Source organism: Paroedura picta, chromosome 3, assembly GCF_049243985.1.
Source record: "Paroedura picta isolate Pp20150507F chromosome 3, Ppicta_v3.0, whole genome shotgun sequence".
NCBI classification, from domain to species: Eukaryota; Metazoa; Chordata; class Lepidosauria; order Squamata; family Gekkonidae; genus Paroedura; species Paroedura picta.
The window spans coordinates 116,138,174-116,153,877 of record NC_135371.1 but is presented as its reverse complement, the minus strand read 5'-3'; the positions used below and the strand labels follow the sequence as shown (position 1 = coordinate 116,153,877).

The 15,704-nt window shown below is 44.6% G+C and overlaps 1 protein-coding gene across 1 annotated transcript; it reads right to left on the bottom strand.

Moving 5' to 3' along the window:
- Positions 1–3,213: 3,213 nt before the first annotated feature.
- On the bottom strand, positions 3,214–12,831 carry C1QTNF2 (C1q and TNF related 2). Its single transcript, XM_077327221.1, has 3 exons — positions 12,590–12,831; positions 8,688–8,939; positions 3,214–5,996 (listed from the first exon to the last, which is right to left on the bottom strand). Exons 2-3 carry the CDS (start codon positions 8,929–8,931, stop codon positions 5,383–5,385), a joined length of 858 nt encoding a protein of 285 aa, XP_077183336.1. The 5' UTR covers positions 8,932–8,939; positions 12,590–12,831; the 3' UTR covers positions 3,214–5,382.
- Positions 12,832–15,704: the final 2,873 nt, after the last annotated feature.

The window sequence follows — 15,704 nt, the reverse complement described above, 5'->3', positions numbered from 1 at the left end:
ATAATGGTAGATGGGGTGGCGACTATACACTTCAGGTAAATGATAGAACAGTAAGAATAGTTTTCAATTGTATAATAATATGCAATATTTCTTTTTCCTTCTTTTGTATCCTTCTAAATAAAAATATATATCTTTAAAAAATAGAACCATAGATATGGAAGGGTCCATACCGGCCATCTAGTCCAACATCTTAATCAAGGAAGGATCAGCCTAAAGCATCTCTGACAAGTATTTGTCCAGCTGCTCTTGAAGACTGCCAGTGTCATAAAAAAGGCCATCTTACTGCACATTCAACCTCAGATTACTAAATAACTGCATTGCAATGATTTCCAGATGCTCCTGGTTAGCATATTCAAAGTACTTTGTTTGTAACCCAGAGATTTTGTTGCAAAATCCATTTACTGAGGTAGTGACAGCTATATATTCTTAAATTGCTTTTTTGTTGGAGGATGTCCCCCTTTGGTTGGAGAAAGGCTTCACATTTTATGTAGTGGAGTAGCAGGATACATGCGACAGTAACTTTTGCAACCAAATAGCATTATATCTTTAGTCGCTAGATGGCATGGTAATTACAGTACTCCTGTGAATGGTTTACTACAATTATCATGTATTAAATTCCAGTGGGTAAGCTTCTGGCACCTTAAGAGTCGTAGGTTTATTGAGTCTAATTCATCCCTGCACATGGTGCCTGCACTCACACAACAATTTTCACGTGGTGCCTACACTCATAGAAAAATAACATCAGTGAAGATTGTTGTGTGAGTGCAGGCACCATGTTGGATTGGACTCAATAAGCCTACGAGTCTTATGGTGCCACAAGCCTATCCACTGAATTTTATTTATTTATTTATCTATTTGTTTATTTATTTATCTATTTGTTTATTTATTTATCTGTTTGTTTGTTTGTTCATTTATTTATTGCCCTCCCTGGAAGCTCAGGGCAGTTATCCATGAGGATTGTAGCAAACCAGTCTTTCTCAACTACAATACCATGGTACCACGAAGTACCCTCAATAATACTGTAGTATTGTGTTCTGCAATCCTCCATTTTTATTTCTGGTTCACTATAAGCAAGTCAGGCTGGGCCAACCCAAGACTACTTTGCATACTAGAAATAAGTAAAAAAGCAGGCTGTATATGAGGCTAGGTCTCTAGTTAGAGATCTCCTGGCTGTTACAAGAGTGAAACAATTATCTGCACAAAGGGCTGGATAGTATGTTTCCTTCCGACAACAGCATAACAAGAACAAAGGAACTGGACAACATCTGGACCAGTGACTTACCTGATTAACTTTTCTGTATTGTTTCACTTTAACTTCTTTTCCTGGTGAAGTAATACTTCTAGCAGCTTCCACCTGTACTTAATTGTTGTTGTTAGGTGCGAAGTCATGTCCGACCCATTGCGACCCCATGGACAATGATCCTCCAGGCCTTCCTGTCCTCTACCATTCCCCAGAGTCCATTTAAGTTTGCATGTACTTAATTACTGGCACATAAACATTTCATTAATAGAAAATCCTTCACACCTGAACTCCCCCTTCCAGCCAGGATGCAGATGTAGTCCACTCCTGAGGACTAGTCTTTCACTCACTCTGGAGTTCCCCTAATGGCCCATTAGAAGTTTCTTTATCAAAGTCTGATTTGTCCATTAATTATCTTTTTGACATCACCTCACTGATCACATCAGGGCATTGTCTAAGGGCTTCTGTGTCTTGCCTGTAGCCCTGAAAATACAACAAAAATGCTATAAAAGAGAGCAGGGACAAGCAATTTCTATTCTTGTGTTTGGCTCTATGTTATGCAAGACCCATCTTGTTGGCCATGCTGACTCTTTTGGGGGCCCCCTCTCTCAGCCCATCAGATAGCAACACCTGGTCAGGATTAATGTATAAGATTTTCTGAATGTGTGTCTTTTTGAAAAAATGTGGGGCTTTACGCACCGGGATCTTTGTTGCAAATTGGTCACTGAATGAAAAATCGCCATTTAAAATAGTGGAATTCGTCGTTATGCATACCTGCCTTTGTAGTGGAATCCAGTTGTGTTTTGTAGCGTTTCCCACAGCTTCCAGTCTCGGCAGAAATCGCTAGAAAGGAAGCGCTATTGCCAAGCTCGTCCCGCCCCTGGCCGTCAAGCAGCCAATGGGCAGCCGTTAGCATGCTCCCAAACAGCCCCTTTCCCTTTAAGAAAGGTTTTTTTTTTTAAAAAAAGAGACCCATTGTAACGAATCTGTGTAGATTCGTTGCAACGGAGAGACCCATCCAGCTGCCTAATGTGTTTGAGCTGTCGTTTGATCGTATGATCGTTGCCACGCTGCCTCGAGTGAAAAAAAAAAATCCCCCCCCCTCTCACGGGCCCGATTTTCGGCTGAATGAATGTGTAAAAATTAATGGGAAAATACATCAGCAAACGGGCTTTTCTGTGGTTTGTGCTTAGTGACTAAAGGTGAAGGACTGAAGCCAGGGAAGCCTCTAAACAGAAAGAGGCTCGCTGGTGCGTTTATCCCCGCTCGCTCGGAGAAAAAAAAATGGCGATCGCTTCGCCGGAAGTTTCGAGGACAGGCTCAGGAGGAGGGACTTTGAAGAAACCGCAACAATGTTAACGCACAGGTCTTTTTCGCTAGTGTTGCAGATTGGTTTCAGGTGTGTGGCAGATTGTCTACGACGTCGTGCGTTATGGCAAATCAATAGCGTTTCCAATTGGCAACCATTGTGCGATTTTGAAGGCGTGCAAAAAGCTCCTGTGTATTATTGACCACTGAGGAAAGCCCTTGAGGCCAAAATGTGTATGATCTTATGCTGGTCATTTGACATGTTCATCAACTTTATATGTGAAATTATTACAACATATATAAAGCTAGTAGTTTGATATTCATGCCCTATATGTTTTTAACGTTGCTATTGTGTACACCACATAATAAACATTTAATTGTTTTATTTGATGTAGGTTGTTAGCAGTTTCAGCATATTTTGGGTCGAGTTTGTTTTCCCTTTTCCCTTCGTTTGCTGTAGTACTAGACTATCAGGATTTTGAGCTAGGTGTGCAGGGGTGGTCCCTCTGCTGATATGTGATGTGCTGTCAAAAAAGGGAAATCTCCTGATTTTTAATCTCCCCACCTCTGAAAGTCCTTGCAGAATACCAGCTGGTCAGAGACATTGTCTGTGGCCTGGATATTTTTAGCATGTTACAGCCATCATAAAAATGATATAGCACAAGTGATAAAAAGTGATTTTATAGAGGTTCTGGTTCATAGAGTTCAGCACAAAAAGAGATATAAAGACAACAGTCTTGTATTCTGCTTAGCAGTCTGAAGACTTTATCTGGAATATTGATCCCCTCTTCCTGTTGGAATATACAAAATCTAATGTGCATAAATGCAGACAGATGATTAGAAAATCCCCCAGAGACAGTAAAGGGACAGCTAGCTAGTTTAGGCAAGGTTATGTACCTACCTAAAGAGCCTCTTGTGGCACAGAGTGGTAAGGCAGTCTGAAAGCTATGCTCATGAGGCTGGGAGTTTGTTCCCAGCAGCTGGCTCGTGGTCAACTCAGCCTTCCATCCTTCCAAGGTCGGTAAAATGAGTACCCAGCTTGATGGGGGGTAAACGGTAATGACGGGAAGGCACTGGCAAACCACCCCATATTGAGTCGGCCATGAAAATGCTAGAGGGCGTCACCCCAAGGGTCAGACATGACTCGGCACTTGCACAGGGGATACCTTTACCTTTATGTACCTCCCCCCTATTCAAATTGTTCCCTTCTTGTCCCTAATGGCTTATAGAAGTTTTCTCCCTCTCTCCCAGCTAGTACACAGGTTTCTATCTATTCTCTTTCCTATAAAGTATGTTCTTTTGTTTAATAACACAATTTTGTTATTAAGCAGCATGTGCTGAGACTTTTCTGCATATTTAGACTTTGCTAACGCTGCCAGCTTTTTGTTATTACAGAAACAGTCTGTTGGGTTGAAGGAAGGCCTCAAATTTTGCTGAGTGATATGGCAGGCTTGAAGTTGCTAGCTCTGGGTTGAAAATACCTGGAGTTTTGGAGGGTGGAGCCAGAAGAAGGTGGAGTTTGGGAAGGGGAGGGACTTCAATGGGATCTAATACTATAGACTTCACCTTCTAAAGTGGCCATTTTCCCCAGGTGAATTGCTCATTGTTGCCTGGAGATCAGTTGTGATAGTGGGAAATCTCAAGCCACTGCCTCAAGGTTGGCAAGCCTAGGCAGGATACAGGTTGCTGGACTACTCCTCACCATTTTAAATCACATGGGACCCAAGTGAACATTTCCCTTGGGAAAACTGAACTGTGCTGATTGATAAACTTTACTCTTTCTCTCCTCTATTATCACAGTTCGTTCTTGCATATTCAAAGTTCATTGACAAGAATTATTATTTCAGGGGTTGAACACAGTGAGATGAAGAAACATGTAAATTTATGCTCAGCTCAGATGTCATTAGGGTTGCCAGCTCTGAAGACTTTGGGGGTGGAACCAGGAATGGGTAGGATTTAGGGTGTGGAGGGATCTCAGTAGACTATAATCTACTGAGTCCACCCTCCAAAGCAGCCATTTTCTCCATGGGAACAGATCTCTTTAGTCTGGAGAGGAGCTATAATTTCAGGGGATCCCCAGGTCCCACCTGGAGACTGGCATCCCTAGCATATCATATAAAACCATAGTTTAATTTACATCATTAAAAATATGGCAATGTCTACCATTATGGCAATATCCACTGATTCCCTTCTTCTACTGCAGACCCCCATTCTGGTCCCTACGCTGTTTCTAAGGGCTTACTTACCCCCAAGAACTGAATGGGTGGTGGTGGGGTTCAGTGAGCTAAAGGAAGTGGGGAAAGTGGCCTGTGGATGAATGGATAAATGCCAGCATGGTTAGTGTGGCCATTTGAACGCAGGCGACTCCACTAACGATCTTATCAAGCCAGCATCTGAAACCGTGGTCTAACCACAATTAGTCTCTGTTATGGTTTTGTGAAATATAAAAATGTGGACATTCTGGCTCACACCTGGCTTGTTCCCCATGCTGGCCGGGATGCCACCCGTGTCTCTGCAAGGGAGGAGGAGAGAAAAAAGGTAATGAAGCCATCATTTGAGTGGTTGATGCAAACCAGCATTTAAGCAGTTTTCTGTGAGCCAAATCCTGGGTTCACAAACTGACTATAATCAATAAACCTGGAACTTGTATTACAACTGAATTGAGGTTTAGACTATTTATCTGGCTATAAATATTGTAGCAGTGTCTTTGGGCCACAGTCTGTATTCGGCCTCCTGCTGCAGGAAGGGCTATTTCATAGCTGCACGTAACATTGCAACTGTAACTTTTTCATACACCTTTTCCCATTAGGATTTATTGGCAATGGAGTCTCTCTTTATATTTCATTGATATAATCCTGGTCGGCATATATCAGGAAGCCAGTAAAAAGGCTGTCTGTCCAGTAGGGATCATAAAAAAGTCCATTCTGTTCAGAGTAGAAGATCTGCAGCCAGACCTCATCCTCTTGTTTTAGAGAAAGAATAGTTGACCCAGAAGCTACATCATGGTTGCCAGTGTTGGCATCAAATGTTTTTATCCGGTACTGTCCGTTGTGCACCAGCCCGATAGCCAAATGTTTATTGGCCAAAGTGATATCATAGGTAAAGTAGTAGATGCCAGGAATACTGCATACAAACTTCCCACTAGAAGCATTGTAATGTTCACCTTCATTCATCAAGATCTTGTCAAACTTGATGGGCAGTCTCTCCCTTGGGTAGCTCTTGGTCACTGCAACGGAGAAGGCTGACTTGGCTTTACTGGCCCCACAGCTGCAGGGCCCTGGCATCCCAAGGTCCCCCCGTGCTCCTTTGGGGCCTTTCTTTCCTGGCGTTCCATTTTTCCCAGGGCTTCCTTTCAGACCTTTTGGACCACGGAGACCGGCTTTGCCAATGGCTCCGGCTTTGCCTTTTGGCCCTGGTTTGCCCAAATTTCCTGCTCTGCCTTCTGAACCTAAAAGACAAATCAGCTCCAGTGAGTCTTCATACGAGTGATCTGAATGCAACATGTAATCATCATTATACCTTTGGGATGACAAAACATCACTGGACATTTTTAGTGATGGCAGCTCGGGAATAGGAAGTACCCCAAAGAACAGAAGCTTCCTATTGCAGTTTTGAGTTATTTATTTTTATTTATAAGTCAATTTATACCCTGTCGCTCCCATAACTGGCCTGCAAACAATAGATAAAACTCCACAATAAAATCCCTGAAGAAGAGTAATTGGTTTGTATATGCTGATTTCTCTACCTGAAGGAGTCTCAAAGCGGCCTTCCCTTTCCTCTCCCCACAACAGACACCCTGTGAGGTAAGTGAGGCTGAGAGAGCCCTGGAGCCGTTCCACATTTGTCCAAAATAGCACAATGGTTACTAATTGAAATCACTACAGTTTTGCCGTTATGCACAACGTCGTTGACAATCTGCAACACTCCTGAAACCGATCCGCAAAAAGCTCTTCGTTGTAGCGCTTTCAGGAAAATCCCAAAAAGTGGATTCACCCTCCAGAAAGTGCTACACTCCTGCAACCAATCTGCAACACTAGCGGGAAAGTTCTGTGCGTTACTATTGTTGCGGTTTCTGCAACGTCCCTCCCCCTGGCTCTCTCCTCTGATCTTCCGGCGAAGCAATCGCCATTTTTTTTTCTCCGAGCGAGCTGAGATCAACGCACCGGCAAGCCTTCGTTTACCCGGTGAGGCTTCCCCGGCTGCAGTCCTTCTGTTTAAAGTCACTAAGCACAAGTAACACAGAAGCCCGTTTGCTGGTTTATTTTCCCTTTATTTTTCACACTGTTTTCACACTGAAAATCGCGCCCGTGAGGGGGGGGGGATTTTTTTTTCACTCGGGGGGAGCGTGGCAACGATGAAACGGCAGCTCAAACACCACCTGCTAGCTGGATGGGTCTCTCCGCTGCAACGAATCAACGCAGATTCGTTGCAACGGGTGTGTGTGTGTGTGTTTAAAAAAAAACCTTCCTTAAAGGGAAAGGGGCTGTTTGGGAGCATGATAACGACTGCCCATTGGCTGCTTGACGGCCAGGGGCGAGACAAGCTCGGCAATAGCGCTTCCTGGCTAGTGATTTTTGCCGAGACCGGAACCCTGTGGGAAACGATAGAAACGCAACTGGATTCCACTACAAAGGCAGGTATGCATAACGACGATTTCCACTATTTAAAATGGCGATTTTTTGTCCCGCAAACAATTTGCAACATGGATCCCGGTGGGGAATGGCCCCTGATATTACTACTCGGTCAGAACAGCTCTATCAGTGCTGTGGCGAGAGGGTTGCATGTGGGGGAGCATGGAATCAAACCCAGCTTGCCTGATTAGATGTCCGTGCTCCTAACCACTACACCAAACTGGCTCTCCTAAACAATAAAACCAAAAAAAGTTGGTAGCAGACTAAAATCCAACCGCCTCCCTGTTCACAGAGAATGAAAGGAGTGAAACAATTAGGTTCTTTGCTGAGGGTGTGATATTAAGTTGCACCCTGGCCAAGGTGGACTGGTGTGCTTCTTGATCTGTCCTTTGCCCACCTAGCCACAGGACCTCCATCTTGTCAGCGTTGCTATCTGTGCTCACCTTAGATTGCCGACACCAGTTTGGGAAATTCCTGGAGATTTGGGGGTGGTGCAGAGAAAGGCAGAATTTGAGGATGGAAGGGAGCTCAAATTAAGAAGTAATTCCATTGAGTCCTTGCCCTGAAGCTGCTATTTTCTCCTGGGGAACTGATCTCTGTGGTCTCAAGATGAGTTGCAACTCTGGGAGAAGTCAAGGCCCCACATAGCCCTAGATCATCCTGCTAGAAAATCAGAGCACACCAGAATCCTGTATACAGCGAATGTATACCAGAATCCTGTATACTGCGAATGCACCTGGCAAATTGTACTTATGTTAAAATTAATATATATATTAATGCCTCACTGGCAGTCTTCAAGCAAAGGTTGGATACACACTTTTCTTGGATGCTTTAGGATGCTAGGGCTAATCCTGCATCTATGCAAATTTTTGTTGCTCCATATAGACCAAATTTTAAATCAAGAACCCCCCCGGTCAATGGTGTCCCGCTTTACCAGTGTTAAAATCTGGTCACCTTACTCTTTAAAGAAGACCAAGAATGCTTACATTAGGATAGGGAGGAACACTGACGGAGGAAAGCACTACTGCTTGCAACATTGATCTGCAGGATCCAGCCCAATAAAACCCCTCCCAATGAAATCACAATTAAAAACCAGCAGTTATAATAACAAAGACACAAATAACCTTCTGGAGCTATTTCTGCTCCTCATCCAAAGGAATATCTGAACAAAATTGTTTTATCTGATATAGAAAAGAAAGGAGAAAGGGAACCAAGTGGGCTTCTCTGGGGAAGGTAGAAGCAACTGTTTATTACCTGGTAATGTGTGGAAGCAACTGTTTACCACCTGGCTCAGTTTGAAGGGTAAAGAATAGTAGGCACAGAACTTCCAATTATTATTTTAATAGATGGATGGATGGTGGTGGGTTCTTCAGAATTTGATGGTGTCGGTGCTTCTTAAAAAAAGGGGGGGGGGCTGTTTCATTTCTTAGTTTGCTTGGCCTGGATTTCCCTGCAGTTCGTAAATTCTGTTGTGGCACAGAGAGACATACAAGGGAACAGTCACTTACCTTCTTCTCCGACCTCTCCTTTCTCCCCATCCTTTCCATCCTGTCCATCTCTTCCTGGGAAGCCCATCCTTCCCATAGTCCCAGGTGAGCCTGGAGGGCCTGGGGGGCCTGGGGGGCCTTGTGGTCCTGGCATGCTGCAGACAAGTTGCCGGGAGCCCTTCTGGCTTTCTGTTCTTACTACACTACTGAGAAGTTGGCTAGCAATGCAAGGCACAGTCCAGACAAGCATAACCAGGAAGATCATGATGGAGACTGTATAAAAAAGAAAAGAAAAAGAGGCTATTGCCAACAGCAAGCAGATATGCTACCTTTCACCTCACAAACTGATGTCTCTTAGGAAAGCTGTTTTTCTATATCCCTCTTTTTACTCCCCAAAGAAGTCTCAAAGCGGTTTACAATCTTCCTCTCCCCATAACAGACAACCTGTTGAGGTAGGTGAGGCTGAGAGAGTGCTGAGAGAACTGTGACTGGCCCAAGGTCATCCAGATGGCTGCATGTGGTGGAGGAGGGGAGAATCAAACCCAGTTCTCCAGATTAGAGGCTGCCTCTCTTAACCACTAGTCCAGTATCATCTTAAAAGACTAGCAAAATTTGTGGTAGGGTATGAGTTTTCATGAACCGGTGACTCTGCTACAAACTTGATTGGTCTTTAGGGTGATACTGGACTCTTGTTGTTTTCTGCTGTTACAGACCCAACCGTCTTGAGTAGAGGCTTGATTGAGTTATGTTGGGGAGGAGGTGTGGTCAAACTGAGAGGCTCCCTTCTAGTCCTACACACCAGAGTCTTTTCTTATGGGCAAAAAGGTATGGAGAGGCTTTGGCCTCTGAAGAGTGTCTGGATTCATGTTTCCATGGTGCTTTCAGGGACATAGGCAACTCCCTGCTGGGGCAATCGCCGCCAACCTCCAGGCCTCTGGTAGCCGTGTCTGAGAAGTGACTTGCCAGCTTCAGGTTGAGAACTACCTGGAGATTCTGGGGGTGGAACCTGAGCCTTCGGGGAGGGTGGCAAAGAAAGAAAGAAAGAACAGGTTTTGGGGAAGGAAAATAAGGCTTTAAAATGAATAATTCTGCCTATCATACTGTTTCTTACTTAGTCCATAAAACAGGACAAGTTGTTTTGCTCTTCATTTATTTCCTTGAGAGTTTCATTTTACTGAAATATTAGGACTTCCAGAATGAAAAGTTTATATTTGGAAATAAATATTAGAGTTTGGAATGTGTACCTTACATACTCGCATATAAGCCTAGTTTTTCAGCACCTTTTTCACACTGAAAAAAGCCCTCCTTGGCTTATACGCGGGTATATACAGTAATGGAAATAAAAGCCTGCTCCAGCCAGCCAATTGTAGCTCTGGCAGCCTGTAAGACATCAACGATTTGACTGAGGGACTCTGGTTTTTTTCCCCTTTTTCCTTCATTTCTTCCTCTGCTTAATCACTTCTTCCAAACTATTCTTTTGGCTTCTGTGGGTGAAAAGCGGGGTACAAAACCCAGCAGCTATTCATCCTCTTGACTTTTCTGTATTTGTTGTGTGGGGGGGGGGCTGGATGGGACAGCCTGTGATGATGGAGCATTTCCCACCCTCGGCTTATATGTGAGCCAATACATTTGCCCAGATTTTGTGGTAAAATTGGGTGCCTCAGTTTATATGCTGGTCAGCTTATATGCGAGTATATATGGTACACACTATATTTCATATTGTGTGCTTTTAAAGTACTTTTAAATGCCTGTTCTGAGCTGTACTGAAGAGAGATGAGTAAATTTGAGTAATGCAACATTAAAAAAAACCAAACTGTCATCGCCTCCCAAGCCTGCCCTCAGATCTGGGAAAACAGGGGATCAGTGGAATGAAGTGTGTGTGGCGCATGGGATGGGGATAAAGCCAAAGCAGCCCCTGCGTCATTTGCTGTGGGATTTCAGATCATTCGGTGGAGAAATGTGTTATAAATTATTGCTCCAACCATTTGGGATATGTATGTGATTATGCAAAAGGAAAAGAAAAAGACAAATCAATCCCTGACAAGTGCAGATTATAGCCCATTTTTTGTTCATAATGTGCAAAGTAGAACACTGGGTACCAAATCCCCAAACTGGAGACAGTTCAACTCTGCTATAAACTAAATGAGACAAATGTCAGCAAATTCACATCTGCCTTTTTTTAGACACAGGTTTTGCTTCAGCCAAGGCTCAAAACTGGGCCTCAGCCCCCAAATCTGTTTCAAATATTAGAGCAGAAAGCTGTAAAAAAGAACAAAATTCATCTGGGCAGGTGCAAAGCACCCCCCCCCAACACACACTGATGAGCAAATACAACTAGGCTTCATAGATTCATGAGCAGGATGTCCAGGTCAGAGGATATGAATTCCAGACCAGCTCCTCTTTTAAGTGTGGAGGTCAGAACAAATTAGCTCCATATTTATTCCTGTTGCAGTATGTTCCTACATTTACAACTTCCCCATTTACAACACACAGTGTAATGCAATAATCCTCAGGCCATTGGACCATCTGCTCTTCCCCAAAGGAGTATTCTTTCCTTGGCTGGTTGAACAAAAAGGATGAGATTTCACCCAGGAGCAGGACTGCTGAGAGCCATCAAGGCAATGATCCCCCAGATCAAACAACATAGGAATAACTTGCCAGGATACTTGTGCCCCAAGATGATTACAGACTCCATATTTTTCTTAGTCTAATTCCTTTTTCTTGACAGTCTTGTCCAGTATTTTTTGAAGCAAACTGCCTGGGGCAACAAATAGGTGTACAAACGTGCAGACAAATCCAAAAATATGTTTCCCCAAAGTTGTGACACAAAGCATGCCTCTCTAAAGTCTCCCCCTAAAAAAACAAATCAGGAATGAGGTTAATTTTTAAAAGACTCATGATTCCATAAGGGGTGGCGTTCAAAAAGCACTATGCACATTTGGTTAGATGCATAGGCATTTAAACGGAGAACTATTAATTTAAAAAATTGGCAGGCATCATGAGACCTTTAAAAAGAGGAAGGGGATTGGCTGCCTGTCTTGATTGACAGGTGGAAGAGAGTCGCATATAAAGTCGTTGCTCTCTTCCGCCATTTCCAGCAGCACTTATGGAGGATGAGAAGCATGAAAAGGTGGCAGACTACAGCGAGACAGCAAGAAGGTGAGGAATGGCTGGGTGATGCGATAATATTTAGAGCTACTCCATTACGCTGGTGTAACATTATTTTTAGTGGTGTGTGGAAATGCCCCTGGTGTTCCTCTGAGGAACTCCAGCCAAATCCTTGGAGGTCCCCTATCCAAATACTCTGCTTAGCTTCTAAGATCTGATAGGGTTGGCTTTGATTGGGCTCTCCTGATCAGGGCTTTCTCCCAGGTAAACTGATGGTTGTCTCTAGTAAAATAATGGCTTGACCAGTGGATAAGGTAGATGCACCACACTGTTTCTTTCAAACCAGACAAGTTGTTAATTGCTATGTGCATCCTTCAGGATTGTAAAGGAAGTCATTATCTGGTGGAATCCAGCAGAAGACTAGCACAGAGCAATATCAGGAATGAATTTGGCCTCCTGTCCCTTGATCCAGTTCCAAAGCTTAGAACTTGGCTGCAGCGCTTTCAGTGCCACTGAGCCTGTGGTGATTGTCTGAGGCTCTTTTAACTAAAACCTTTCCTTTGTTACATCAGCAGCAAGAGAAAAGACTTTGCATGGTTGGCCTCAGGCAACTCTTAACCTGAACTCAGCATTGCCTACCTGCATTGTTTAACTTATCACTGTCCCATTGAAAGTTTCTGTACAAGTTTCATGCACTTTACTAGTTCATCACTCAGGAATAAGATCCAGTGAATTACGTGGAAGGGAAATATGCTAAGAATCATGGCTATTAACCTGACTTGGAGACAATTTTAATGAAAGAACGTACTACTCACAAGCACAAACCCCTTCAACAGGATCCCTGGGAGTCCGTAGATCGGCTGAATTTCAGACAGATGTTTCCCTGCAGGGCATTGTCGGGTCCAGTGGAGCTTGGTTCCTAGATGCAGAACTCTTCTTTTAAGCAGGCTTGAAATGGTGCATTCTGGAAGTCTCAGTAAAGTTTGTCAAAGTGTGACCCTTTCATCTGCAGTCTCTGTTCCTTGCAGCAGCTTCAGATTTTGGCTCAGCTATGCCAGAGGCATATTTGGATTATTGTGTAATGCATTTGAGCGTCTGCCTCATGTCACGTGAGATAGGGAAGGAAACTTCACCACACATGTGGCTGAATACTTGGAAAGCTCCAGATACTTGGAAGAATGCCCTCTTCTCCTTCCTTCAGCTCAAAGACTTAAAAAAGGATCAGGCATTATTTGGCATCTGCTGCAGAGAACACTGACCTGATGTTAGCTTTATGGCTGAATTTGGCCCCTGGGCAATCCAGCCAAATGTTAATCAGGGTGTGGTGAAGAGCTTGCTTACAATTCTATTCCCAAGGAAAGGGGAAATTGTTTCTAGTTGAACAGTTCTAAACTTCTTCCTTTTTCTGTACAATGTCCCAGCTATAAAAGGTAAAGGTATCCCCTGTGCAAGCACCGGGTCATGTCTGACCCTTGGGGTGACACCCTCTAGTGTTTTCATGGCAGACTCAATACGGGGTGGTTTGCCAGTGCCTTCCCCAGTCATTACCGTTTACCCCCCAGCAAGCTGGGTACTCATTTTACCGACCTCGGAAGGATGGAAGGCTGAGTCAACCTTGAGCCGGCTGCAGGGATTGAACTCCCAGCCTCATGGGCAAAGCTTTCAGGCGGCTGCCTTACCACTCTGCGCCACAAGAGGCTCTATATTCCAGCTATACTCCAGTGCATATGATCCACCACCGTAAACCAGGCTTTCCCAGCCTGGGCTTCATGATAGCCCTGGGAGGGTTTCTCAAATGAGTGGGAGCTAATTAATATATAATTTAAATTTGTTAAACATTTATTGGGCGATATGGCCATATATCATATGGCTGGATGGAGTCACTGAAGCAGTCGGTGCGAGCTTAAATGGACTCCGGGGAATGGTAGAGGACAGAAAGGCCTGGAGGATCATTGTCCATGGCCTGGAGGGTCATGGGATCCATGGGGTCGCGATGGGTCGGACACGACTTTGCAACTAACAACAGCAAGACCATATATGGGCATGTCAAACCCCGCCCCCCAGACAATGGGCCGGGAGGGGGTGGAAAGGGAAGGGGGTCCTGGGTGGGCTTCAGCTGTTTCCCAGCCAAATTCTGCACAATTGAATGCTGAATTCAAATAAGGCAAGATGGAGGCTATACCCAAGGAATGTGGTCCTAACCAAATGCAAGTCAACCAGAGCCTACTCTCTCCATGGTGCCCTGCTCCAGATAGCCCAGGCAAGCCCGATCCGTTCTTGGAAGCTAAGTCAGTTCTTGAAAGCTAGGTAGGGCCAACCCTGGCTAGTATTTGGATGGGAGACCTCCAAGGATTTGGGTGATAGTTCCTCCACTAGGAGTTATGACACAGAGCCAGGCAATGGCCAACCACCTCCGAATGTCATTTGCCTGGCTTCCAGACAACCCTTGGATCTCTTGGCTACACTACAACCTCCCCATGATAGATAAATCTCTCTCTCCATGGCACAGGACTTACCAGGAAGCCATGAGGCTTAGCCTTGACTTCCCACTTACTCTGCCAGGTGCAGAATCAACCAGTCTGACTCAGGTATCATTGTTGCTGGATATGGGTCTAAGCAGCATATCTACACATGCTTTTGGAAAAGGAATCCAAAGCAGGCAGGCAACTTGATATCTGAGAAGCTATACAATTTATATCCTGCTGCACTGACTTTGACCTGGCATTTTTACAGGGGGAAGATTAGAGAACACGGGAAGATGTTATGTGGTGGGCAGTTCCAGGAAAAAGTGTTGTCAGGGATAGTTTTATTTGGGAGAGTGAACAGCACAGGGGCAAACATACAGGTCAAGCACAGTTGGCGGGCAAAGTCAGGGCCATTCCACACAAGTTTAATGTAGCAGGAGGCTTTCATATTGTAAATGCTACTAATTTGCAGTTCCGCAAGACGTCACACACAATCTGCAACACTCCTGCAACAGTTCCGCGAAAAGCGATTCGTTGTAGCGCTTCTAGGGAAATCGGGAAAAGTAGATTCACCCTCCAAAAAGCGCTACACTCTTGCGAACAATCTGCAACACTAGCGAAAAAGACCTGTGCGTTCTCATTGTTGCGGTTCCAACAAAGTCCCTCCCCCTGGCTCTCTCCTCCAAACTTCCGGCGAAGCGATCACCATTTTTTTCCCCTCGGAGCGAGCGGGGAAAGCAACGAACCTGCAAGGCTTCTCTGGCTACAGTCCCTCCACAGAAGTGCTTTCAAGCTCCCTTAAGTCCCCAAGCACAACACAGCCCCGTTTGCAAGTTCCCTTTATTTTTGGCCGAAAATTGCTCCTGGGAGGGGGATTTTTTTTTCACTTGGGGGAGCGTGGTAACGATGAATCGCCAGCTCACACGCCAGCTAGATGGGTCTCTCCGTTGCAACAAATCAAGGCATATTCGTTGCAACGTGTGTGTGTGTGTGTGTTTTTTTTAATTGTGCTTAAAGGGAAAGGGGCTTTTCCGGAGCATGATAATAACCGCCCATTGGCTGTTCGTTTGATTGACGGCCAGGGGCGGGACCAAGCACAGTAAAAATCGCTTCCTTTCTAGCGATTCCTGCGAGACTGGAAACCTGTGGGGAACGAATGAAACGCTACTGGATTCCACTACAAATGAAGGTATGCGTAACGCCAAGATTCCACTATTTAAAATAGCGTTTCCGCTTTATGGAAGCAATTGGCAACATTGGTCCTTGTGCGGAAACACCCTCAGTCTTACAGTGCAATGGATTTATCATCCCGCAGCAAGGTGTTTCATCCAAGTCACCGCTTCTCTCTTTCTCAACTCATCCTCTCTCCCTGTCCTTTCTGCTGACAGGAGGGGCTGACAATCTCCCAACAGTTGTGTCTCCACAAAGCTGATAACTTCAACAGGGCCCTTAGCTGTTTGGGACC